The sequence below is a fragment of the Schistocerca cancellata genome, chromosome 6 (assembly GCF_023864275.1).
Source record: "Schistocerca cancellata isolate TAMUIC-IGC-003103 chromosome 6, iqSchCanc2.1, whole genome shotgun sequence".
Classification (NCBI taxonomy): Eukaryota; Metazoa; Arthropoda; class Insecta; order Orthoptera; family Acrididae; genus Schistocerca; species Schistocerca cancellata.
In genome coordinates, this window is record NC_064631.1 from 604,855,575 (window position 1) to 604,881,571 (window position 25,997).

At 37.3% G+C, this 25,997-nt stretch overlaps 2 protein-coding genes and 1 non-coding gene across 5 annotated transcripts in view; 1 reads left to right on the forward strand and 2 right to left on the reverse strand.

Moving 5' to 3' along the window:
- The window catches only part of LOC126088112 (carcinine transporter), a 382,018-nt gene extending 369,700 nt beyond the window's left edge, over positions 1-12,318 (forward strand). For 2 of the 3 annotated variants that reach the window (XM_049906209.1, XM_049906210.1), the window contains one exon: positions 8,786-12,317. In XM_049906209.1, the coding sequence (XP_049762166.1) occupies positions 8,786-9,011 (226 nt within the window). In that variant the 3' untranslated portion in view covers positions 9,012-12,317. Of the gene's footprint in view, positions 1-8,785 lie in introns of all 3 variants that reach the window. The other variant, XM_049906208.1, reaches the window with a different exon arrangement.
- On the reverse strand, positions 3,452-3,526 carry Trnat-ugu (transfer RNA threonine (anticodon UGU)). Its single transcript has one exon. It is a non-coding gene; the product is annotated as a tRNA-Thr (tRNA).
- Positions 12,319-20,819: 8,501 nt separating the features above from the next.
- The window catches only part of LOC126088113 (golgin subfamily A member 8Q-like), a 202,781-nt gene continuing 197,603 nt past the window's right edge, over positions 20,820-25,997 (reverse strand). The window contains exons 8-9 of the mRNA XM_049906211.1: positions 22,119-22,336; positions 20,820-22,023 (exon numbers count right to left, since the gene is read on the reverse strand). Of these exons, the coding sequence (XP_049762168.1) occupies positions 22,001-22,023; positions 22,119-22,336 (241 nt within the window). The 3' untranslated portion in view covers positions 20,820-22,000. The remainder of the gene's footprint in view (positions 22,024-22,118; positions 22,337-25,997) is intronic.

A 25,997-nucleotide genomic window follows, 5' to 3' on the forward strand; every position in this document is an offset into this window, starting at 1 on the left:
CGTATGGGACACATCTTGCATTCAGGTCTATTGCAAGGGAATATGAGGTAAGGGGTTTGGGGTCAGAGGTGGAGTAGGGACCAACAAGGATATTGCATAGGTTGGGTAGATGACAGAATACCAGTGTGGGAGGGTTAGTGAACATAGTGGGGAGGATGTTTCTCATTTCAAGGCACAATGAGAAGAAACTGAAACCCTGCCAGAGAGTGTGATTCAGTTGCTCCAATCCTGGGTGGTACTGAGTCACGAGGGGGCACTCTTTGTGGCCTGTCAGTGGGTATGTGGGTTATGGCATGTGACTGAGGTGACAAAATGCAAAAGATCTGTTCCTGGAGTAGATAGGGAGGGTAATTTTTGTCTGCAAAAGCCTCAGTGAAACCCTCAGTATATTGGGAGAGGTACTGCTTGTTATTGCATATGTGTCAATCACAGGTGGCTAGGCTGTACAGACAAGACTTTTTGGTGTTGAGCGGGTAGCAGCTGTGAAACAGAGGTACAGTTGGTGGTTGTTGCGTCTGGGCATCTGGGGAGATTACATAAGGTAGGCAACAACATGTAAAGAGTACATGGAACGGAATTCTGGCTAGCTCATAGAATCTCGCAAATTGACTGCCCACCAAATTACCCATCTCTGGCTGCAAACCATCCTTTCACAATGACAATTCAAATTCCATCAGTCCATAGACTCCACCAACTTAGCCCTGCAAAAGCATGTAACTCAGGCCCAAGTATCCTTGCACTACCTCTGCTCTATCCATAAAATCCTGTTGCTCTGCCAACCATAAAATCCTCCTACTCTGCAGTCACGAATTCTCAATCCTGTCTCCCAGACTGAAACCTTTATCATCCCACGCTGGCTCAAAAATATTACATATGCTGGCTCAAAAATATAATCAACAATGGGTAGCACCTCATGTTGCTAAAGCATAAGGGGCTAGCTGCAAGATCCATTCCCTCTTTTGCCTTTTGCCCAGGAGCACAGAAACCCACCATGCCTGCCACTCACCCTCAACTGAAGACGAACTCATCAGATGTTACATATCAGAAGACACAGTGACAACCTGGTCACCAAGGGATTCCTGTGTCACCAAAGGTGTCATAGGTCACATCACTGGTGCCCTGAAGGTGCTGCAGCTTTGAGCAGAAACCAGAAGCCTGCGACCGTGTCAAACGCAGTCTCCAGGTGTTTACGGACAGCAACCAGTTCAGGTTGTGTCCACTCACATCATACTGTGTATAAATACTGAATAATACCCAAAAAATACAAGCAAATCAGTGACTTGAAGTACAAGCAGACCCCTCGTAAAAGAGAAAAATACCCAACTGGCACTACTGATGTTGGAATGTACACAAAATGTAAACAAGGAGAAGAAACACTAAAATCTGCTCTGCAGAGTTTACACTATAGCCTAAGATCACAAGATCCACTAGCTCTTAAAACAGAAATAAATTTCTCTACTGAAAATGGGTGTATAAACAGTTTCTTTTTACTAGAAACTGTGATTACACAAAAGATACTGCAGGAAATAAATACTCTAACTCTGAAGCACTGATTTAAACTATATGCTGTGAACTAATGCAAGATTTAAAAGGAGTGTGGCTCTTCAGGTGGCCATCACCTCACACAGCTATATATAAATATTTACACTTCTACTTCAAAAGAAGGCCTTTTGGACAAAAGCTAATATGTATAGCAGTCTTGTCATTGTGCCTGTCTGCAACTCAATGTCTCTCCTGTGTGATTAGCAATCTATCCTTTTCATAATATTGTTGTTATTTCATCCTGGACTTTTCATTATAAGAAAATACGACTTAACTCAACTGAGCTGTTACAAGTCCTTGGAAACATTTCTGCATTTAAAGGAGTTATCTTAAAATATATGCAGTTTGTCTTCTTCAAGATGTTTCATCATTAGTTGTTTCATACGTCTGGTAAGAAAGCACATCACTGTTGATGTTCTCTCAGAATAAAACATGAACACCTCAAGTGAGACTAATCTCTAAGATGGTTGGAGGAAGGGGGGAGGGGGGGGGGGAGAACATTTAATAACAAATGCTTTTGAGATATGGCAAGTTCCAATGTATTTGTAGTTTTACAAATACAGATTTATATTTACAGATTTTACAAATACAAATATTACATATATTCATTACAGAGCATCATACAACACTTCTTTAACACATTTCTCGGCACACTTTAACTTCGTAGCAAACTGTACTGTGATAGGTCTGACTATTTCATACATTAAACATGTCACACTTCCAGCATATAAACTGTTGCTCCACTTTTACCATATGTAACACATTTACCAGTTGCTCATAAGAATTAAGACTGTCACTTTCCATTCACTCGTTCAGACTACAACGTAGTAAACCATTCACAATTCATTCAACGTAGCTTGGCGTCGGGGCCGGTTCAAGGACATTGTTCTACAGAAGTGACTTTTCCCTCATATACTTACACCCATGTCAGTTTTTGCTACTAATTGTGATACTCACTGTATACAGATATTGCACTTGGGTGCCCCTCCTGGCTCCGCCCCCCATGCTTCGGTTTTTAGAACTGATCATAAGAAATTTAAATACATTTAAGCAGTGATACTATCCTAATTCATGTATCATATGCTATACATGATCTTTTTTGTTTTTGTTTTAATGAACTGGTGCTCCTTAATTACTATATCAAAGTTACTTTCATTTACAAAATCCACTCCAGGTGACACTAGCTCCCATCTACTTCTCAGCAACGCTCCCCTAGTATCTGATTTTGCAAGTTGGTGGCATATGCTGTCAATTAGTGCTCCCATCAGCAATGAGAGTCCCAAACATCTACCCACTGGATACATGATTTACTGTATCAAAGGTGCATTTCCATTATAAGTTGGCAACATCACTGTTTCCTTAAGTTTATTCAAGTATACTTGCTATAATGAGTCAGTAAAGCCACAATATTTGTGCAAACAACACCAACTTGTCTGCTAGATGGCATCTGCAATCAGATGTTAATGTTGAAACTTCAACCTTCCTTTTTTAGGTGTTAAGACTAATTATGTGTAGGCTTATGGAGTTATCCAATAGTTGTTAATCATCAAAACAAATGATGGAGGCCAAGTTTGAGAGTGGAAGGGAGACTTAGAGTAAGAGGGATTGAATTGATCAAGACCAGTAGACAAAGAAGAAATTTGGAATGGAACTAAACATTTACAGAGGAAGAATGATGGAAAGACAGGTGGAACTGGAGAAGCACCATTAATGTCCCAACCCACTCGGATGCTAGATAAAAGGAAATGAAAACAAAAAAAACAAATTGTTAGTTATCTTTACTACTAACTTAGAACTTACGAAATGAGCTATATAGAAGGCTTTTTATTTTGAAGTGATCATTAAATCGAAACCCTTAGCTGCCGACAGGTGTTGTTGATATACATCAGTGGGGACAGCTGAAAATGTGTGCCCCGCCCAGGACTCGAACCTGGGATCTCCTGCTTACATGGCAGACGCTCTATCCATCTGAGCCACCGAGGGCACAGAGAATGGTGCGACTGCTGGGACTTATCCCTAGCACGCCCCTCGTGAGACCCACATTCCCAACTGTCCACAACCTGCATTTTTTAGTGTTCCTAATAGATATTTGCCCATTCTCTCATTACTCGCACCAGACTCAGCTGACGAGTCCCATAAGAGTTTGGGCAAAGCGTGCGCATTCACACAGAAGAAGGTCAATGGCCGGGTAGCCTTTAACTATATGAAGATGGTATCTGTTCCTGAAAGAACAGATACCATTTTTATTTTGTTTATTACTATAAATTTTGTGGGCCCCCTTTTTTCCCAGTTTTAAGGAACTTTTCTCTACATTACAGATGAAGAGTCAATAATAGTCACAAATGGAACTAGAATCACAAGACCTCTTATTAGATTACATTGTCAGTATCACCATCCCCTTGTTCAATACTATACTAATGTGCAAACAAAGAGAGAGAGAGAGACAAAGTTTTTTCAGGCACATGTGCCTTAAGAAGCTTGCACCTGTCTGCTTGTGTTAAGTTTTATATTATTAATGTTCTTCTTGAACAGAGTTGACCCTTGTAAAAAGTCCTGGAAGTTAGTGAATTTTTTTGTGTTGTAACACATGGCTATTCCAACCGGATGATCAGCTGCAGGTGAGTTGTTGCCTTTCCTAATTTTATTTACGGAGTTGTCTCCTTCTAATCGATATCATTCCACTCATGTTTATTTATGCGCCATCTTCAGTATTATGCTTGAAACGAATTGATGTTTCCTACTCTGTAGTATGATGTAATCTCTGTCTATAGTCACAGTGTTACTTTATCTTCAATCACTTGAAATGCTAGCCACTATGCAGATTAAAGGTCACTATTCACCATGCTTAATACTGTACAAACACTTTCTATAACTGCTTACTCTTAACTTATAGGTTTTTAGAACTGGAAGACATTGATTTTAAATAGTTTTACACATACTATTAAGCTTTACTGACAGCCATGTAACTATATCAAATTGTACACATTAATTTTCACAAATTCAAGTTTCACACTTCAAGAGCCATTTTCCAATACTGTTATCACCATCCCCATTTTTAACTAACTTCTTGTTAAAAATTATTTATTTCTCATGGTAAACAAGAGTTTTATGAGTATCAAGAGCACAGATAGAAAATCTGTGATAAACAAATATGGGAAAGCTGAATGGTGGAAGGAACAAATGGAGGGGCTATACAAGGGAAATGAACTTGAAGACAATGTTGTAGAAAGGGAGGAGGAAGTAGATGAAGTTTAAATGGCAGATTTGATACTAGGGAAGAATTTGACAGGGTGCTGGAAAGCCTAAGTTGAATGAAGGCCTCTGGAGTGGATGACATTTCTGCAGAATTATTGTGATCCTTGGGAGAGCCAGCCATAACTAAACTATTCCATATGGTGTGGAAGAAGTACAAGGCAGGTAAAATACTCTCCGACTTCAGGAAGAATTTAGTAATTCCAGTTCTGAGAAACACAAGTGCTGACAGATGTGAATATTATCAATCTATTAGTTTAAAATGAATGCTTGCAAAATACTGACAAAAATTATTTACAGAAAGAAGAAGGGAAACATTGGCAGAACCTGACATCAGGGCAGATCAGTTTGGGTTCTGGAAAAATGTAGAAACATATGAGACAATACTGGCCCTGCAACTTATTTTAAATATAGATAAAAAAAAGGATATGAGACAATACTAGCCCTGCAACTTATTTTAAAGGTAGAGTAAAGAAAGGCAAACCTACATTCATTGCATTTGCAGACTTAGAGAAAGCTTTTGACAATCTTCTCTGGAATACATTCCTTGAAATTCAGAAGCCATTTGGGATAAAGTATAGTGAGCGAAAGGTTATTTACAACTGGCACAGATATTAAAAGTCAAAGATGTGAAAGAGAAGCAGGTTAAGAAGGGAGTGAGGCAGGTTTGCAGCCTATCCCCAATGTTATCAAATCTGTACATTGCCTAAGCAATAAAGAAAGCAAGGAGAAATTTGGAATGGTCATTAAAGTTCTGGAAGCAGAAAACAAAAACTGAGGTTTTCCGGTGACACTGAGTTCTGTCAGACACAGCAAAGGACTTGAAAAAGCACTTAAAGGGAATGGATAGTGTATTGGCTAGAGGTTATAAGATGAACATCAACAAAAGTTAAACAAAGCTAATTGAATGTACTCAAATAAAATAAAGTGATGCTCAGACAATAATAGTATTAATGAGTTTAAATATTTTGGCAGCAAAATAATCCATGATGGCCACAGCAAAGAGAAATTAAATTGCAGATTGGCTATAAAACAAAAAGCTCTTTTGGAAAAGTGGAAGTTGTTAACATTAAATATATATTTAAGTCTCAGGAAGCCTCTTCAGAAGGTATTTGTCTAGAGTTGGGTTGAGTTGTTTGGGGGTTGAGACCAAACAGTGAGGCCATCAGTCTCATCGGATTAGGAAGGACAGGGAAGGAAGTCAGCTGTGCCCTTTTGAAGGAACCATCCCGGCATTTGCCTGGAGTGATTTTTAGGGAAATCACGGAAAACCTAAACCAGGATGGCCGGATAAATCACGGAAAACCTAAATCAGGATGGCCAGATGCTGGATTGAACCATCGTCCTCCCGAATATGAGTGCAGTGTGCTAACCACTGCGCCACCTCTCTTGGTCATATTTGTCTAGAGTGTATCCTTTTGCTGAAGTGAGAAATGAACAATAAGCAGTTCAAACAAGAGGAGAATAGAAGCTTTTGAAATATAGTGCTATGGAAGAGCATCCAACATTTGATGGGTAGATTGAGTAACTAATGAGGAGGTACTGAACTGAATAGGAGGGGAAAAGATATCTAATCTAATCTACAGTTTGACTAAAAGAAGGGATCAGGAGGCATCAAAGAATTGTCAGTTTGGTAACGTGGGAAGGGAGGGCCTGGGAGTTGAACTGTAGTGGGATATGAAGGGATGTATGTTTCTGTAGTTAATCAGAGCCGAGGAGACTTGCACAATGTAGACTATAATGGAGAGTTTCATCAAACTAGTCTTCAGACTGAATATCAATAACAAAAAGAGCAGCAGCAACAAAATACACTACGGAGCAAAACCACTATGACCGCTGCCCACAATGAGACTGAATGCCATCTGATAATGTTGCAGGTAGTCACGTGGAGCAGAGATGTAATGGGTATCATTCTAGTGATTATACTGGCTACAATTGGAGAAATCTACAACATAAGCAATTTTAAGAAAGGGCATAATGTTTTGGCCAGCATCTGAGCACACGTATCTCAGAAATGGCAAAACTAGTTAGATGTTCACATGCTACTGTCAACCACATCTATGGGAAGTGGTTTTTGGGCAGTGAAACCCCACATAAACACCGAGGTGTTGGATGTCCAAGCCTTATCGCAAAACATGGAGGTAGGTGGCTTGCTTGCTCTGTAAAGCACATAAATTCTGATGAGAACAGTGCTGGTCCAGGCAAAAATTTATCAGAGTACAACATTCAGCACACATTGTTGAATGTGGACTCCGCAGCAGATGACCTGTACGTGTTCCCATGATGATCCAATGTTCCCATGATGATCCAATGACATTGTCAAATAATATTGCAGTGAGCATGGGATCATTGACATTGTGTGACGGATCAATGGAACTATCTTACCTGGTCATATGAATCATGTTTCTAGTTACACTACGTTGATGGTCACATCTGGATATAAAGTCATCAAGGCGAACAGCAGATCAAAATGTGCACTGTATCTCAGATGCAGGCCAGTGAAGACAGTTTCGTGCTATGGAAGACATTCACCTGAGCTTCCATGGAACAAGTGATAGTACTAGAATGACCCATGGACTATATGAACATTTTGAGGGACCACCTGCATCCCTTCATGCTTGATGTCTTCTGTGGCAGCAGAAGCATTTCCCAGAATCATAACTGTTCATATCATAAACTCAAGGTCAGGATTGTGACACAGTGGTTTGAGGAGCACAATAAGTGAACTGATGTTGATGTTTTGGCCACTAAATTTGTCTGAACCTGATGGAACACGTCTGGAACACTATTGGGTACCATCTCATTGCCCAAAAACCACTGACCCGTAAGGTACAAGAATTGTGTGACTTGTGTATAGGCACCTGGTGCCACACACATTTACAGACATACCAATGATCTATCAAATTCGTATCTCTCAAAATCACTGCTGCGTGGTTTTCCTGCTTTTAAGCAGGTGTGATAGTGTGTATAGCTGGAGATGTAGAGTATGGATATAGATGTATGTAGATGTAAATATTGCTTATAGTTTTCAATAGTGACTACAGAATATTAAAAAGTAACAAATTTATAAAAGAATAATTACTAAACATTTGGACACCCTAAATTCTTTACTGCAATTTTGTTACATTTGCATTTAATTATGCTGGTGAATAATTTCAAACTATGAAGTTCATTTACAACCCAGGCCTATTAAAGCTGCACTAACACTGCTTGATTAGGCGACAGTCAATTTACACATAGGTAATACACACATAATGCGTAATCACAGGAATGTCAGACCCCAGATGTGTTCACAAAGTGCACATTGTGAATCTGATCTGACATTCCATGTCACTAAGTCTTATGTGTATATTACCCGTATGTGCCAACGGCCTTGCCGCAGTGGTAATACCAGTGAGCCAGGTGAGCAGTGTGCCGACCACATGCCCCTCCATATCCGCATCCAGTGACGCCTGAGGACTGAGGATGACAGAGTTTAGTTTAGTTTACTTTATTTCCTGTATCTGAATTGACTTACACCTTACCAAGCATTGTTATTTCAGGTTTAATACACCAGGCTTGAAAATGAACTATTTAGCTTGAAATTAGTCACCAGCATAATTAAACATGACAGTGATGGAATTAAATAAAGAATTTATGAAGTTGCTGGTCCTGTCCCAAATTCATGTTGGAAATTGTAAATTTGGATACTCTTATCCATCTGTCACATATGTATTACATTTTTGGATAACTGTGCAACACACACAGATTGTTAGCACTACTGTACCATCATTGTCACAAGTCAAAAATTATATTCTCTTGATACTTTAATTGTGCTTGTTTATTATTAGAGGTTTTGGGATTCTATATGTTTATCTGATATAGTATACACATTAGTATTCACTGTTTAATGAAAGCATTTTTTTCACACCACTATTCCAAGACAAAAAAATAAAAGATCTTTAAAATTGGTTAAATTCTGAAATTTAATGCTTTTTCTGCACAATTTCAGGCCATCATCTATAGCAACATCATATGAAGATCTCGAACCACATGAAACTGTGGAACTACCCGTTATGCCACAAGAATTAGTGCAGCCTCCAAGTGAAGCAACACCACTGGAGCGAAGAGAAACTAGGCGCTTCTCTAATAGGACTCCAAGACTAGTTCGTCAGTCAAGTGTTATGGAAACTCCAGTGGATTCATCAGGTGTTATGCAAATGACTTACTGGTTCTAGAATGTTATTACACGTGAACCCACCCTTATTTGTGTTCAGATTGACAGTTCCGTTTTGCATAACATTGTAAAAAAGTTGGGAAATTTGTTGTATAGGTTGACATTTCTTCTCTGAAAAAAAAAAAAAAACTGCTGCCCTGGATTTTTATATATGAAAATAATTTTTTTATATTTCTTTAACATGTATTTCTCCCACAAACATTGCTGTTTGGTAAATAATGCTGACACAAAATAACTCAGCAAATATTCAAAATGTTTCTGTCTTTTTATGTATTCTGGAAAGAAAAATGATTATATATTGCTGCTAAATTAGTTCATTTGCGTGAGAATTGTTGCTATGTGAAAAAAATTGATAAATTCAGGTTTTTATTTAGAATTGTGAATACTGTACTAATAATACAAAGAACATGGAAATATTATATAAGGACAGGCATAATACCAATGGAGGGGTGTAGCAACTGTTGGAAAATTATAGCTAATTATTTACATCAATCACAGTTGCTGTTTAATGAAGGTCATTACTGATGGCTGAAGTATGTTATCAGCTACAATATGGAAAAACATGGCTGACTGTAAATGACAAGCTTTCTAGCAGCATCACAAAATTCCATCTTGTTATGAAGAAAATCACAATCCATTTACTAGGTTAGTAGGTGGGAAGAGGCTTGCTGGGTTTTCATAGATAGCATAATTTTCCAATAGAATAAGGAGCAATCTTTTTTATTATTATATTTTAGATGCAATTGGCAATCATTTTGTATACAAATAACTTACAGTAAGCAGTGTACATTTTAAAAGAATACTTGTTCAAATGAAATAGGTAAATGTCCATGTGGAAGTATACAATTTGTGTTACAGACTACAGTAAGAATGTTCTGGACTATAAACAAGTGAATGAAATAGTGATGGGTAACTTCAATCAAACATATTATATGTTTTTGCTTCTTGCAGCTTTATACATTGACATCAGACATGAAAAAATAAAAATTAGTGTATATTCCATAAGCATACTTCTTCTCCTTCGCAATTATCAGGACAGACATGTGTAACTTTAAAAAATGTAACTTATGTATTGAAATAATACAGAAAGAACAGTTCCCAGCAACATGAAGATTTCTAGAGGTAAAATACTGCTTAAAACATGGAAAAAGCAATGAAGTTTAAAGGTATCATTCTGGTAATAACATTGCACTTCCTTTCATATCTGTGGCAATTATATTTGTGTGTGTCATACTGTGAGCAGCTGTTGGAACACAATCCACATTATTATGTAATTAATGATCTATGTCGATTGAAAAGAATTAATTTGTGATTTTATGTGCACATTTTTAAAGATGTAGTCTTCTACACTCAGAAGGATATATCCATGTTAGTGTTGATACTGACATTGTTAATGTTTATGCACCAACATGGGTTGCCTTTTTTGATTTTCAGACAAGTAACACACAATAGGCATTACACATTTTTGTTTTATGTGTATTTTTATTATTAGATTACAAATAATGATATTTTAAACCTGGCAACTACATAGCATAATGGTCAAAATTTTTCATTAACAGTGATTAGTAATAGAACAAAATAACAGAACACTTCCTTCACATCTTATTACTCAATTTAAATGCTGAATTTATCAAATTTTACATCTTATGTATAATGCAGTGTGCTCACTTCATGAACTCTGAACCACAGATGATACAACTTGCTGGCCTGTTATATGTGTGCACCCAAAGATACACACACCACAAAGTCATTGCATTGATACCATTAGATTTTAAATATGAATTTGTAGTACTCTCTTTCTGCTTCAAGGAATGCTTAAAATTGTTTCCTCCCTGCTGTAAGATATGTGTCACAGCCATTGTTCAGTGTAATGACCCTTTCTTCAACTTATTATAAGTAATTAAATTAATTCTGTGTCTTAGTACAGCCTTCAGTAGAATGAGGATTCGTTTCGTATAGTTTTGTAAACCTTACCATTTAGATTTACCCAAATGCATAAGTCACAATAACTAAGATCAAAGGACTTGAGGGCCATAAATATCATATGCCTATCTAATCATAAAAAGAAATCTATTAGCGATCAGGAAAGGTACAGTAGTATAAACTGTAATATTGTCTTCATGAAAATAATTTTTCTCATCTGTTTGTTAAATAATGGAATGAATATTGTTGTCACATGAAAGTCAGAAGTTACATGTCTATTAATAAAGATATCGCCAGCTATTTGGCATGTTCTTACTGCAGTCAACCATCTCATTTTAAGACTTTGTTGAATGCCTACGTTATATCCAGGAACTCATCACTACAGTACCACACATCTTTTGGGGATAACATCGTCTGGAATTTTGAAATCACATCTCATCAGTCATAAATGTTGTTCGTATAGTCACATAACCATTATACATACTTTCAGGTAACCAATTACAAAAAACAGTTCACCTTGTGAAATGTGCCTCCTTAAGTTGCTAATCCTACAGATGTGATGGTTTATTGTGACAGATGATGGAGAGATTTTTTCGGACTAACCTCTGATCATAAGCTAATATCCCTTCTTCACTCAAAACATGCCTTTTTCATTCTCTCTACTCATCACAAAGTGAGGCCATTAGGGTACACTATTTCTATAATTTTTAAATACAAACCTCTGTAGGAACTATTGGATCAGGAAAATGAAAGAAGAAATCCTCAAACACTTTTGGTTTCACATAATGCTCCTCCACCAAATGAATTTGCTCTTCCACAGACTTCATTTTCCAACAGCAGCTTACTGCACTAAAAATAACAAAACAGCAAGCTTAAAAAGTCTACAACCTACAGAGTTGTAATATGTGACCATCAGGAGAAACACTTGGCAGAAGGGCTCGTTCTGTCTGAAGAACACTCTCACTCCTAATATCTTTCAAAATACCAGGTGTTTCATTTATCTGATGACTGCTTGTGTGGTGCAGTAGATGCCAGGCAGTGACTGCTTCATTTCCTGGCGATCAGATGCTGTGTTGCCCATCTATTGCTGTGGTACGACATGACTACACTTAAAATGTAAGCAAATAAACTTTGTACTCACCCATGTCATGCAAGGAGATGCTGGAATTGCCTACCATTATTTTCCATGAATTATCTACTCAATGAATTATTAATCACATGATGTAATTCTCTCTGATATATTGAATTAATTGATTAACGGATATTATCCTTGCATTCCTGCATTGTGTGAAGATTTGTTGTGTACACTTTGTCCTTCAGTGCACCCTACAAATAAAAATCACAAGGAGTTAAATCTGGACTTCAATCAAGCCAGATATTGTTACATTAAAAAATGGTCGCAAAATCTTTGGCAAATATCTTTCACTTGTAACTGTGTCATTAAAAGAAATTGAACCTATTATTCTGTCACCACTAACTGTGTACCATACCCCTATTTTCTGATCATGAAGGGGTTCCTCATGAAGCACAACTGGACTATCTGCTCTCCTATGTTGACAGTTCTGGGAATTAACACATCTGAGTAAATGTAACCAAGTGTTGTTTAAAAACAGAATGAGGTAAGGATCCATTTCATCATTATGCACTTGTTTTAAAATCTATTCGCAAAACCTAACCCTGTGTGTCCAGGTCACCATGTCGAAGTTCTTGTACTACTGATACTTTGTAAGAGACTTTTTAGGGGAATTTTCCAGGCAGTATGCAGTGCCACTGAAACGAGCTTCTGTGAGCACTGTACGTTGTCATTTACGCTTCTTGTCTTGAACACTTCCTGTTTCATGAAATTTATTCACTAATTTGTGAAATGCATCACGACTCGGAACTCAAACATCTAGAAACTTCTGTTCAAAGAGTACGAGCGGCATTGTATGCACATATGAATCCTAACTAAACACTCGTTGTGGAATTCAGTAATTCACTTTTGCCATTGTTGCGTTCTGAATAGTAGCAAGAATAGGGGATGAGGATAAAATCTCATATATAATGAAAACTGATTAATAATTGTTGCTTGAATAATTAAAAAAACTGGAAGGGATAACTGAAAGAAATTGGAAGGTACACATAGCCTGAGTGAACTTTAACTGGCAATAATATCAACAGTCCTGTAAAGTCTATACATTTTTTGATTATTTTTCGTCATTTAAATGTACATACATCTTTTTTCTGTTACCACTATTGTGTGTAGAGAGCTTGGTATGACAATACTGGTTCTGAATCGCCCCTCCTCTGCTCACACAAATTCTTCTTGTCTGCTTCGATCCTCTTGATGCAGGATTCTTGGCTCGGGCGAAATGATGAACAGATGTGGTTATTAATAAACTTCATCTCACTAGTAACTTTTATAACACTTCTTTACTCTACGGTTAGAATACACATTTTTGAACAATATTAATGCAGCGGAACTCTTCATACATTCACCCACTAAGACTTATAGAGACAAACAGGTGAAGATACAGAAATTAATCAATTCAAGAGCATATGTCTACTCTTTGAAAATATTTTATTTGTCACAAAATATCTTATGTGTATAAGAAAAGAAAAGAACAAGAGAAATAATAATAATAATAAGAAGAAGAAGAAGAAGAAGAAAACAGGAGAAAAAATTGAAAAATACATCCAACTGGCTGAGGAAGTCAAGGACATGTGGCATCAGGATAAAGTTGACATTATACCAATTACACTATCAACTACAGGAGTCATACCACGCAATATCCACCAGTACATCGATGCAAAACAGCTACATCCAAACGTATATATACAACTACAGAAATCTGTAATTATTGATACATGTTCAATTACCCGAAAGTTCCTAAATGCAATGTACCATATACTGTACAGTTAAAAGGAAGTCACGTGCTTGATCAAGGTCCATGTCACTTTACATTTTTAACCAGACATAATGCCTGAGAAATAAAAGAAATGATAATAATAATAATAATATGATTCATTACAGTTCGCAGACTTCACTGTTACACTCATGATGCCTGTTTCACTGCTTGAATGACACTGGTTGACAAGGAGCACATTTCTTATGTCCTTCAGGCTAAAACACACAAAAAAAGGGGTTCATAGTGTGGTCCTGTGTAACACATTTGACCAGCAGGTGCTGCTTACATAGCCGGCCTGCAATACTGTAGGCAGGTGGTCATCAGATCAGTGGAACACCCTGTATTGTGAAATCATTTCTCAAATTCATTATCTTTTCTTTCTTTAAACCTCGGTTGCCTTCTATATATTCAAAACAAGAATTCTATGCCTATAACACTTAAACCTCTAAGATAATTCTAGTAATGCACAATGGCCTTGCTTAGCCTATCAGAAGAGACCTGTGACCAACTTACTAGACACACAGCAGTGCGACACAAAAACCCTAATTGATAGATGTTCTGGTGAAAAAAAGTTGTACTCGGACTATGCTTACATTGTGGAAGCCACCAGGAGGGTCTCCTGAAAAGTGAAGTTACCACATCATCATGGCACACCAGGGCTGCAGTATCACCGACACAGTGGGAGGTGCAGTATAACTGACATAGTGGAAGGACCAAAACAGTGATGTCATGATTGCTCAACAACTATACCTCACATCCCAGCTCTGCTGAAGGGAAAGTGCTGCCATTTCAGATATAGTGGCAGACTAAGCTCACATAAATACTGCTAATTTTAGACAAGCATCATCAGTCACTGCCTTCCACCAGCTATGAGAGGAAGTTTACACCAATCAGTGCCCCAAAACAGCTTATCAAGCTGCTGCTGCTAGACAGTCTTGATGAGCTGAAAGGCTGCTATCTACAGCTAAGTCCTAATGTTGCTGACTTGATGCCTTCCAGCTGGTGGCCCACCTGCTGGCTATCTTCCACTCATTGCAGGCCACCTACCTTTGGGGTCCACAGTTTGTACCTGGACCTCTTAGCCACCCAGCCACCATCACCTGTGCAGATGAACTTTGCTGCTGTTCACTGTCCTGTGCAGGCAAACTTTGCTGCTGTTTGTTACCCATTGTGGGCAAACTCTGTTGCCTGTTCACAGCCCTGTGTTGGCACACTCCTTGGCTGCCAGCACTACCATCTGCACTGGGGTCCATGGTTCGACTCTGTGCACCTTGACTCATCCTGTACTGAGTTGTGCATCTGCACAGATAATGACACTGACTTCGCAAAGACTGTATGAGTGACACAGTGGAAGGTGATGCAGCACTATACTGTAAGAGTGCTGACCACATAACCTCGCCACCTGCTGGCAGAGTTGACACTGCACATGGGCTGTGATGGAGGCTGCTTGCTGATCTATGCAAGTTTCACAGACCGAAACGAGCCTGCGCTTTGGGGTTGCTGACAACTGCTTAGCACCATCTCAACTGAAGTATTCTGGCATGAGATAAATGAATAACTGACTTTGCCACTGTTGTGACTGGACGTTGGACATCCTCCTGGTACCTATCCACCACACTGCTAAAACCACACCCAAAATGGAGAGCTGACAGCCTTCCTGACCACTAACAGCCCAGGTCCACCACCCACTGTAGAGGTCATTCATCTCTGACCTCTACAATGTGAAATTCTTTTAGGGCTCTGACTTTTATGTCTAATATACCTCACATAATTTGTTAACGCTTTCTATGTTCCTTCCAACTATCTCATTAGAGGACATGCACATGGTTTCCTCAGCTCTCTTTTTTACATGGTTTCCTCAGCTCTCTTTTTTACATTGAGTGGAGAAAACATTGATTGGTTTTTCTTTAACCTCTTCACTTTATCTTCATGGTTCATACTGGCACAAAAAAGTTATTTCATTCATTTTTAAAGGAACTGTAAGTCTTGTAAAGTAATAATACCATTGTTTATGACTCTTGCAATGTACTTGAAACTAATACTTGGGATAGAGAAAAGCATTGCCATGGATATCATGATTTTATCATTTGTGAACATAAAAATTGTTCAATATAAATTGATCATTTATCTACTTTTGTGACTGATGACCATAATACTAAAACCATTCTTTGACATCTGTTATATATATAAAGCAGAGTGTATGTGTTTACATCTTGGATCTCCTCCCAAACACCTGGACCAATTTCAATCAAACTGGACATAAAAACAGCAGGTCTCATGAGTATCAGCACTATGTGGTTTATAACCACCTAACTCCTATAGGAGTGACAATATGGGCAAAAGCATTTTTTTCTTTTTTTCCCAGCCCTAGCATATAAACTGCCCTGCAAAACAGACATTGTTTGGGAACAGTATCAGCTGCCAAATCATTTCCTCTTTGCAGGACAGCATATATGTCAGGGGTGAAATAAATGATTTTAAAGCTCCTGTTGTAGCCTGTCCTGCATGGCAGGCATGTTACGAGAGTAGTATTGACCTGCTTTATTAAACGGAGTTGCATGGGGCTACACATGCCAATGAGGATGGCTGGGAAAGTTTGAGATGAATAGAGGAGGGGATGGAAAAAACAAGGGGGAGGAGAGATGGAGGGGAGGAGGGATGATGCATGATGTAGGTGGAAAGTGTAGAAGGGTAGTGAGCAGGTCAAAAAGGAAGGAGGTAGGGGGAGGTGGAGGTGGAAGAAAGGAGGGGAAGGAGGATATTGTCAGAGGAAGCCAGGAGGAAGATATGGTGAGAGGGGGAGGAGAAGACGTGTCCAGTATATGTGTCAAATGCTTACACAGGTGAGGCTGCAGGGAAAAGGCTAGTTTTTTTGTGTACAGAACAGACATTTCATGAAGTAATATACACTATCATAAGCACAGTATTTTCTAACTAACCAAATGAAGCCAAACTTGAGTGACTGATTGAAAAAAGAAGAAAAACTACTGTGCATATCTACTACCAGTAAAAGAAAGATATTGATTAATCCACAATATGGACCAAGACTTTAAGTTCCTCATAATCACAAAAAGCAGGCTAGCATGAATGGGAGTGGGGAATAACCCAAGGAAACCGGAAAGAAATTTATCAAGGAGAGGAGGGAAACACACTAACAACATGGAGAAGTTGCAAGGAAACACAAAGAGCTCTCACAATGCATAATATAAACAAACAATCCATGGATGTTAGTATCATAAAAATCAGATGTGAAGGAGTAGATGAAAGTAAATAAAGGCTCTCTTTCCAGCCAATTACATAAGAAATGCTGAGAATGAAAATTAAAGTGTGGGTACAACTGGTGCAACAAATGAAGCAGATGAAGTGCTATTCATTTAATAAATAAATAAAGAATATATCCAATTTTGTGGTAAGCAAATTGCCAGGGAAAAAGCAATTATATTTTTTGTTTGAAAAAAAAGGCAGTTTTATGGACAGTGGAGAAAATATGGGTACACAAAGAGGACAAAAGTGACAATTGAAGACAATGAGAAGGAAACAGAAAAGAATTATAAGTTAAGAATAATAGAAGGTGAACAAAAGAGGGAGATACATCATCTGATCAATTTTGCTCAAGGCTGAAAAAGTGACTATAACTGTGCTGTTTAAAATTATGTATTACTACTCAGTATAAACGAAATTGTGACTGGTTTGTATCTCCTCTGTGTTCCTGGTTTCATTAAAATTAATTTGCACATAAGCTGCCTCTTCCTGTTATCAGCTTCACCATGCTTAATTATTGTTAAGATGTGGCACTTTTGAATTGATCTGTTTGTATGCTCTTGTATCACTTTAAGTGGTACACTCTACAGACAGTTATTTCTAAGATAAATTGATGTATATGTGTATGATAAATTGCTAAAAGTTAATGGAAATTTTATAAATTTCTTGTTGAGGGCTCAATTTCTGCACTTAAAACAACAAAAAAGGGACTATTTACTTTTTGACATCAGGTCAATTATAAAATGTGATTTCATGTTGCTCACTAAAACATATCTTCATTTTTAATAAGTTATGTTGTTCTATTTCAAAACGTAGTAGAGAGAAACCATTTTATCAGCATTTTCTATCAGTCATTTCTCAAAATTACAGTACATGAAACTACAGTAATAAATTTTACTAAGTTTTATATTTGGTCATTTCTCTAGAAATGCATTTATGTACTTTGTTACTTAAGAATATAATTGTGTATGAGTTTGATCATGAAGAGAAAACCAGCACCATGTAAATTTATTAACATTAAAATAAATGAATTGATTATGAACCCGATTGTCAATAGTGAACAAGCAAACCTATTAAGATTAGGTCTTTCCACAAGAATCTTTTAGGTAAAAGTTGAAAGTACTCATAGTGGCATTCTTGTGAAATGTAAAATGTCCAAGTAGCCTGTGCTCTGAAACTCTTTCCTTTGATATTTATTTGCAGTTTTTAGTGTGAGCTGCAACAACTACAATATCACCTGTATTAAATTTTTTGTAAAGTGAAATAAGTGCTTGAAACATGTCATACAGTTGGTTTAGAAAGAGAAACAGCCAGTACACTTTTATGTGTTTATTTCTGGTTGCGTTTAAAATGCCAAATGACAGATAAACATAAATTCACTTTGCACATCACTAGATGAGTCATATTTTTCATTTATTCATTCACATCATGTTCTATAAATGCCATCTGAAGGAGAGCCATTAGAGATGTGGAACAAGTCCAACTAGAATGTACCACTGCTAGTTACTTCTGTAAAGTGTACTACCGAGAAACTGTAACTAGCACTAATCTATTCAGACAATTACGGCAATTACTTCTAGAGAAAAACAGATACCTTCAAAAAGGCACTGCTCCTCTGCCTATACTACTCAGCTGCTATTTCCAACAAAGTATTTATGTGACTTTTTAGAGATCACTACTAGCTTTTTCTATACTGGCAGAGTAAGAACTGACCTAATACAAATGTCATGAGTTATACAGAATTTACGTCCTTGAGTCCAAGTATTCTGATACACTGTGGGAGTGGCTGATGAGGTATTATTTTACTTTATCCTTCAATATTTGGGGATTTTCAGTTTGCAGCCTGATGAACCAATAGCAATCTGTTATAGACTTTTGCACCATAGTATTAAAAACTATTCTGAATGCTAGAGAGCGATTCGTAGTCTCTATGGAAATTATTTCTGCTTCTAGTATTGTAGTTGTGAATAGCTGAGTTTGCTCTAAATTCACTCTTGTTATTAATCACACATACCATTAGGGAGTATATGTATAGGCAATCAAGTGTAAGAATCCTTAGGTCCCTGAAGAGGTTCCTGCAAGATCTTCAGTATCAACTTCCAAATCACAATGTCAAGAACAAGACAGGGATTAGAAACATTATTTAAAAAAATAAATGATAAAGTCGTTACATTGTCATCACAGTGAACACCAAACTCATTAGAACATTTGCAGTAAATTGGTGAATATTCACAAATTCAGTTCTTCTGGTGTCAATTGGAGTGACATAACTGGTATTTTTCACCATGCAATACCTAACTGGTGCTACCTATTTGTGTTGCTCAGACATTCCCCCACAAAAGTAAATAGTAACAATGTCACAGCAATGCTGAACCCATTGCTTCATCTTCATGAGCAGTGGAAATCTGCACTTCGGTACTTCAAGACACCAATTAAGTCAACCCAACAGTGTTTGCTGTCTTTAAACTCCGCAAAGAAAGCATTGTTGTTAGACACAAAAAGCATCTCATCCATTTTCTCAACCCACCTCCTATAATATATCATTATGTTATTGAGCTCAATAAAATCAACACCCATGCAGAATTAATGACTAATTGCGACTGTTTTTAAAATCAGATGTCTTTCAGGTAACAATACTGCTAACAGAAATATGCTAGGAATTTTCTGTGCTTTTTAGGTTCATATACTGCATAACACACTTCAAATAGGACACTTAAGTGGGGGGGGTCTGCAATGCCCCATCATATGTATCATAAGATACTACTTGCTTGACAATAATTAATATAATTTGTGTAAGAGCAGTATCTCTCACTCGACAAATCATGGCTGCATTAAGTTACCTTACAACTTTCCTTCTTCTTAAACCTGGTGTTGCCTAAGGCTATCCATTCCTTTTACAAAAGTCTCAACAATTTTCATCCTTCCTCATTTCTACTTCTCCATCCTTCCACTCTTAATATTTCTTCATATCCTTCTCTCTCCTGGTCAAAGTGTGCATGTAAGTCTCCCATTATCATGGTCGTTTGTCAGGATAGTTGTCTCCCCGATGTTATTCAATCTGTATGTTGAGCAAACAATAAAGGAAACAAAAGAAAAGTTCGGAGTAGGTATTAAAATCCATGGAGAAGAAACAAAAACTTTGAGGTTCGCCGATGACATTGTAATTCTGTCAGAGACAGCAAAGGACTTGGAAGAGCAGTTGGACGGAATGGACAGTGTCTTGAAAGGAGGATATACGATGAACATCAACAAAAGCAAAACGAGGATAATGGAATGTAATCGAATTAAGTCGGGTGATGCTGAGAGAATTAGATTAGGAAATGAGACACTTAAAGTAGTAAAGGAGTTTTGCTATTTGGGGAGCAAAATAACTGATGATGGTCAGAGTAGAGAGGATATAAAATGTAGACTGGCAATGGCAAGGAAAGCGTTTCTGAAGAAGAAAAATTTGTTAACATTGAGTATAGATTTAAGTGTCAGGAAGTCATTTCTGAAAGTATTTGTATGGAGTGTAGCCATGTATGGAAGTGAAATGAGGTACTGAATAGAATTGGGGAGAAGAGGAGTTTGTGGCACAATTTGACTAGAAGAAGGGATCGTTTCATAGGACATGTTCTAAGACATCGAGGGATCATCAATTTAGTATTGGAGGGCAGCGTGGAGGGTAAAAATCGTAGAGGAAGACCAAGAGATGAATACACTAAGCAGATTCAGAAGGATGTAGGCTGCAGTAGGTACTGGGAGATGAAGAAGCTTGCACAGGGTAGAGTAGCATGGAGAGCTGCATCAAACCAGTCTCAGGACTGAAGACCACAACAACAACAGTTGTCTCAGCATTTCCTCTTCAAAGTTCTACTCATTAGCAGAACATACAACTTGTGGTGGATGATCTACTTGCAAATTTCCATATCCTTGGCTTTCACTTTCAATCTGACATTCATCATCCTGTCACCTATTCCCTTCATCTGCTCTTTCAACCCTCCTCTCACAACTACTGCCACTCCATGTCTTCCCTCTTCCTCAATGAGCCTGACATCCTGTATGAAAAAATGACCAAATCTCACTCATCTGTGAACCACTGGATGCTCTCCACTTACATGATTGTAAGGTATTCTAAATAATTTGATGTGCAGAGTCAGTATTTTTTATGCTATTTGATTCAAGCTATTGGTAAATAGCATTAGACAGCTTGACTAAAATTATATTTCCGTTTATAATAAGAACTGCACAGTTTGGTGTTTTGATCTAGGGAAGCTTACTGTACACCTTTTTTTGCTTCTTTTCTTTCATCATTTTTTTATTCCTCCTTTTTGTCAACAATGACTGGAGAGAGTAATATTTTGTTATGTCTGTGATAATTAGAAATTAAGTTTGTCAGTACTTATTTGTGAAGTTGCTTCCTGTTGTCTGCACAATGTAATTGATAGTAGGTTTGATGAAAGAATCTTACTGAATTTTGTGATCACTGAAAACCAGCAAGTTGAGTAGAATATATTTACTAAATAATTTGTTAATATTATTATGTTTTACACCGATAAGGAAATAAAATCTTCCAAGCTGAGTTCTCTATATACTTATATAAAATAAGTACAGTTACATCCATTTACCAAAATTTTTTATCCTATAAATAACATTAAGAAAAAATGGGTCTAAGCACTAACACTGTACATTATGTTTATAATCAGTTATCTCTGCAGCTCCAACCTGGAGTTTCCATCCATTCTCTCTGGGTACACATAATGAAGTAAAATAGTTCCAACCTCCAGAGATTATAGTTATAGCATCTTCTGATCAGTTTATGACACTGATGTAATTTTGGCTTCACACACACTGTCCATCAGTCTCATAGATACTGAGAAGATTTTTTTCTAGTTTTATAGTGTATGCAATATGTGTTTAACAGCTCAATGTTTGTGTTTTATGCAGTGTTCCCTGTAAAGTCTGTAACACACATAACGCTACTCTGTTCAGTCTGCTGAAGATCAAAATTACATAAACAAAAACTTTGTTTCAGTCATTAGAAGTGGAAAGATTACTTTTCTCATTTGTCTCACCAGGATGTTGACCATCTGTTTGTACTGACTGCTCTTCAGGAATTGTCAAAGCCATTTTATTACTGTAAGATTCGTCTGTCCCTTGAAACATAACACCTTTCTCACTTTTTTCTATGACTATATCTGTCTGAGTTTCTGAGTTCTTGGCATCTGTTTTCTTATTAGATGCATCCTTGTCCATTAGAGCTTCTTCCATTAGTCTGTAAAAATGGTACATGAGAACATCAGTATATCTTAAAATACACATAACAAAAAACAGGAGTATTTTGCACTTGCAAGTTCCTGTACAAAGAACTTAAAGCCTTGATTCTGTATAGTATTAGTTCTCATATAACAACTAGTATTCAGAATCGAGTATAGAGGAAGGCTGACATTTTAGCAGATTAGTGTTGCATCAGTGCAAATGAAATTATTTTAAATCCTTACAAATGTCCTTAATCAAGCTTTTCACAAATCAGGATTTAAGCAATGATTGTGTACTATTTTAAACTCATACATCGTCATTTGGAAGTACTGAAAAGGTAATAAGATGATAATAGAAATGATGAGCCACATCTTGCCATAGAGATATAATTCCAAACAATTTGTATGCCCACGTATTACACCAAGATACTTCTTTGGTTCACACACCTGTGAGCATTGGATTATGGTGAAGCAATTGTTTGACTGATTCATCCATCCATCCATCACGCTAAACAATGGAAAATCTAGGATGGAATGTAACAATATTATGAAAAGGAAAGTTGCCACTCACCATACAGCGGAGATGCTGAGTCACAGATAGGCACAACAAAAAGCTGCCGAGTCACAGATAGGCACAACAAAAAGGCTATCACAAATAAAGCTTTCGGCCAGTAAGGACTTTGTCAGAAATAGATCACACACACACACACACACACACACACACACACACAAATGCAACTCACACACAATCACTGCATGAATGTGGCCAGTCTTTTCGTTGTGCCTATCTGCAACTCAGCATCTCCACTATATGGTGAGTGGCAACTTTTCTTTTCATAATATCATCCATCATGTTACATACATCCCATCATGAACGGAGTCTTCAGATATATGATATGAGTAAAGATGTATGTTAACAATAGAGGAGACTCTCTTAGAAATTTAAACAGAATTGTAGTTGATCAGTATACAATTTAACACTATTATACCTTCGACAGCTAAACCTAACCTATTAAATTAGCGGGTAACTTGCAGTATTTCCTGTGTCTTTTCAATTATTTTGAAATTTTGATTGCAGCCAAGCTTTCTGATGTAGCCTTAACATTACTACCCCAAAGTGTGGATCACAATTGTGCTAACTCTATGTGATACAGCCAAATTGCCTCAAAGTTTCCAAATTTAGCTGCTTTTATACAATAATGTGTGGCAATATAGACAATTGCTGTATCTTGAGGAATGGTAAACATCATTCCTCATGTAGTTTTGGTAAAATATACAACATTAAGCTGAAACTTTTTACATCAAACGCCACTCCAGATGGATCCACAGCATGTCAAATCAATGCACTCACTGCGTCAGAGTGAACTTCATTCAAGAATCTGCAGCAGTCTGCACACTTGTCCATTTTGTGGGTCATATTCCATGTATTTGGAGCAGGGAGAGAAGACAGTGAGGAGTGAGAGAAAAGAATACCACATAACACAGTTAAGTAACAGACAGTGTCTAATCAAGGAACCAGAGTGGTGGAATGGAGCAGAAACTATATGCTATCTACTAAAAAAAATGGGGTGGAGGAGGGTGAGGTGGCACGTGAAGTACAATGGGATGAAGGGAAATGACTGCTACAATAAAGGTAATCAGTGAAAAGACCATGAAAAAAGGGGGTGAGAGAGCAAATTTGACAGTGAAAGATCAAACCTGAAAAAATGAATGAGACTGTGACTGAAGTGTAGGGCATTGTGGGATGAATGATACAGAAGGCAGAAAGAAAACAGCAACATGAACCAGCTCAGGGAATCAAGTGTTGAAGGCTTACCCCTGCTGTCTATGCACTATCCAACTTGAATCTTGTAACTGCCCCTCCCACATCCTCCTCTCTGATGGATCCTCTATGCTTTGTCTGTAGGCCACAACTTTTCTTGTCACTTAATCCATCATTTAGTCATATTGTGTCACGAAACCCATTTCTTTCTGATTTTGATTCAACATATCAGCACTACTTTCAGAGGAGCCTTAACTCTAGCTATATTCCTTTGTGGCAGATTAGGGAATGCTCATCAGCAGCTCGTGCCTGTTGATAGGTAGAGGAGAAATAAAATGCCGTCCGTGAACTAAACAGGCCAGAGAAAACATTAGCAAATACCACTAGGGCAGTGTATAAAATACATGCTTTCAAGCAAGGGAAAAAATCTCAGAAAGACTGGAAATAATGGAAGATGATGAAGCTATTCCTGTGGTCGCCATTGAATCATATGCATACTAATCTTCCATGCTCTCCCACATTGTGAAGAAAAATAATAAAAATTAAAGAGCAAAAAAGAGACCTCGGCATATGAAATATGCATAACAATCTTTCATGATATCATCTATAAGAATGGTAATCTAATTTCCATGGATGGTACATACATTATTTTACTCTCCTTGCTAAATGAATGGCACATCTCTTGAAATCCACATTACAGGGAAACTTTTCCTTTTCTGTTGCATTTTACAGGGCTCTTCTTTTTCATCATTCCCCACATCACTTAATAAAGATTAGTTAAAAGCAGTAAATTAGTTCCTTCATTTATGTTTCACAGATCCCCTTGTGAAGGAGAACATTCACAGATGTGAAACAATTCAATGTGTATGTAAGCATTGAAAAGCAGCTGCTAGAAATTAATCATTTTACTGTGTTAATGAAACAAAAATTACAGTGCTGTATATTATTTGTGCTTAAATATGCAAATTTAACAAAGTGAAATCAGCATGAAAACCTTTACTTCGGAAAAAAATATGCCTCCTCAAATATATCTTCGTATTTACAGCTAAATGTGTGGCTGCAACAGTGCCATTAATTTGAGGTAATCATATTAAGTATATAATGTTAAGACAGAATAAGTTTATAGAACTTATTCAATATTACGCAGTTGAAGTTGGTATGTTGTCAAGAGGTCCAGGTTATGGAGCAAAATACAGTTTTTCATGCCATGTAAACTCGTGCTTTGTAATCATTAAAACAGTTTTAAAAAACTGCTTGACAAAAGATACATTTTTAATTCAAAATCTGCTACAAAATTGTGATTAAAATTTAATTGGATAGCTAAAAAAATCTAAACACCAAGTGGAGGGAGTAAAACACACACACACACACACACACACACACACACACACACACACACACACAAAGGTTTAACTTATGCAAGCTTTCAGAGCCAGTGGCTCCTTCTTCCAGCAGAAGAGTTGATGGGGAAGAAAGAGGGGAGAAGGAAAAGGGCTGGAGAGGTTTAGGAAAAGGGGTACAGTTGGAAAAAGTCACCCAGAACCTTGGGTCAGGGGAGCCTTACCAGACAGGATGAGAAGGAAACACTGTCATTAAGACTGTTATATAACAGCAACTACCAATTCCAGATGCTACAAAGAACAACAACAACAACTACTACTACTACTACTAGTAATAGTAGTAGTACCACCACCACTGGCCTGGCACTGGTCCATACACATAGATGAGTAACAATCATTGTATTCATTATTACTATTTTTATATATACTTATTTACAATGAAAAACTCAATATACACGGACTTTAGTATGACAGTACATTCTGCATGAACTAATAAAATATTGAATACAATATTTTTTGTGAAACAGAAAGCTACCCTTTACAAAATTTCATAAAGTTTCATATTTAAATGGTGGC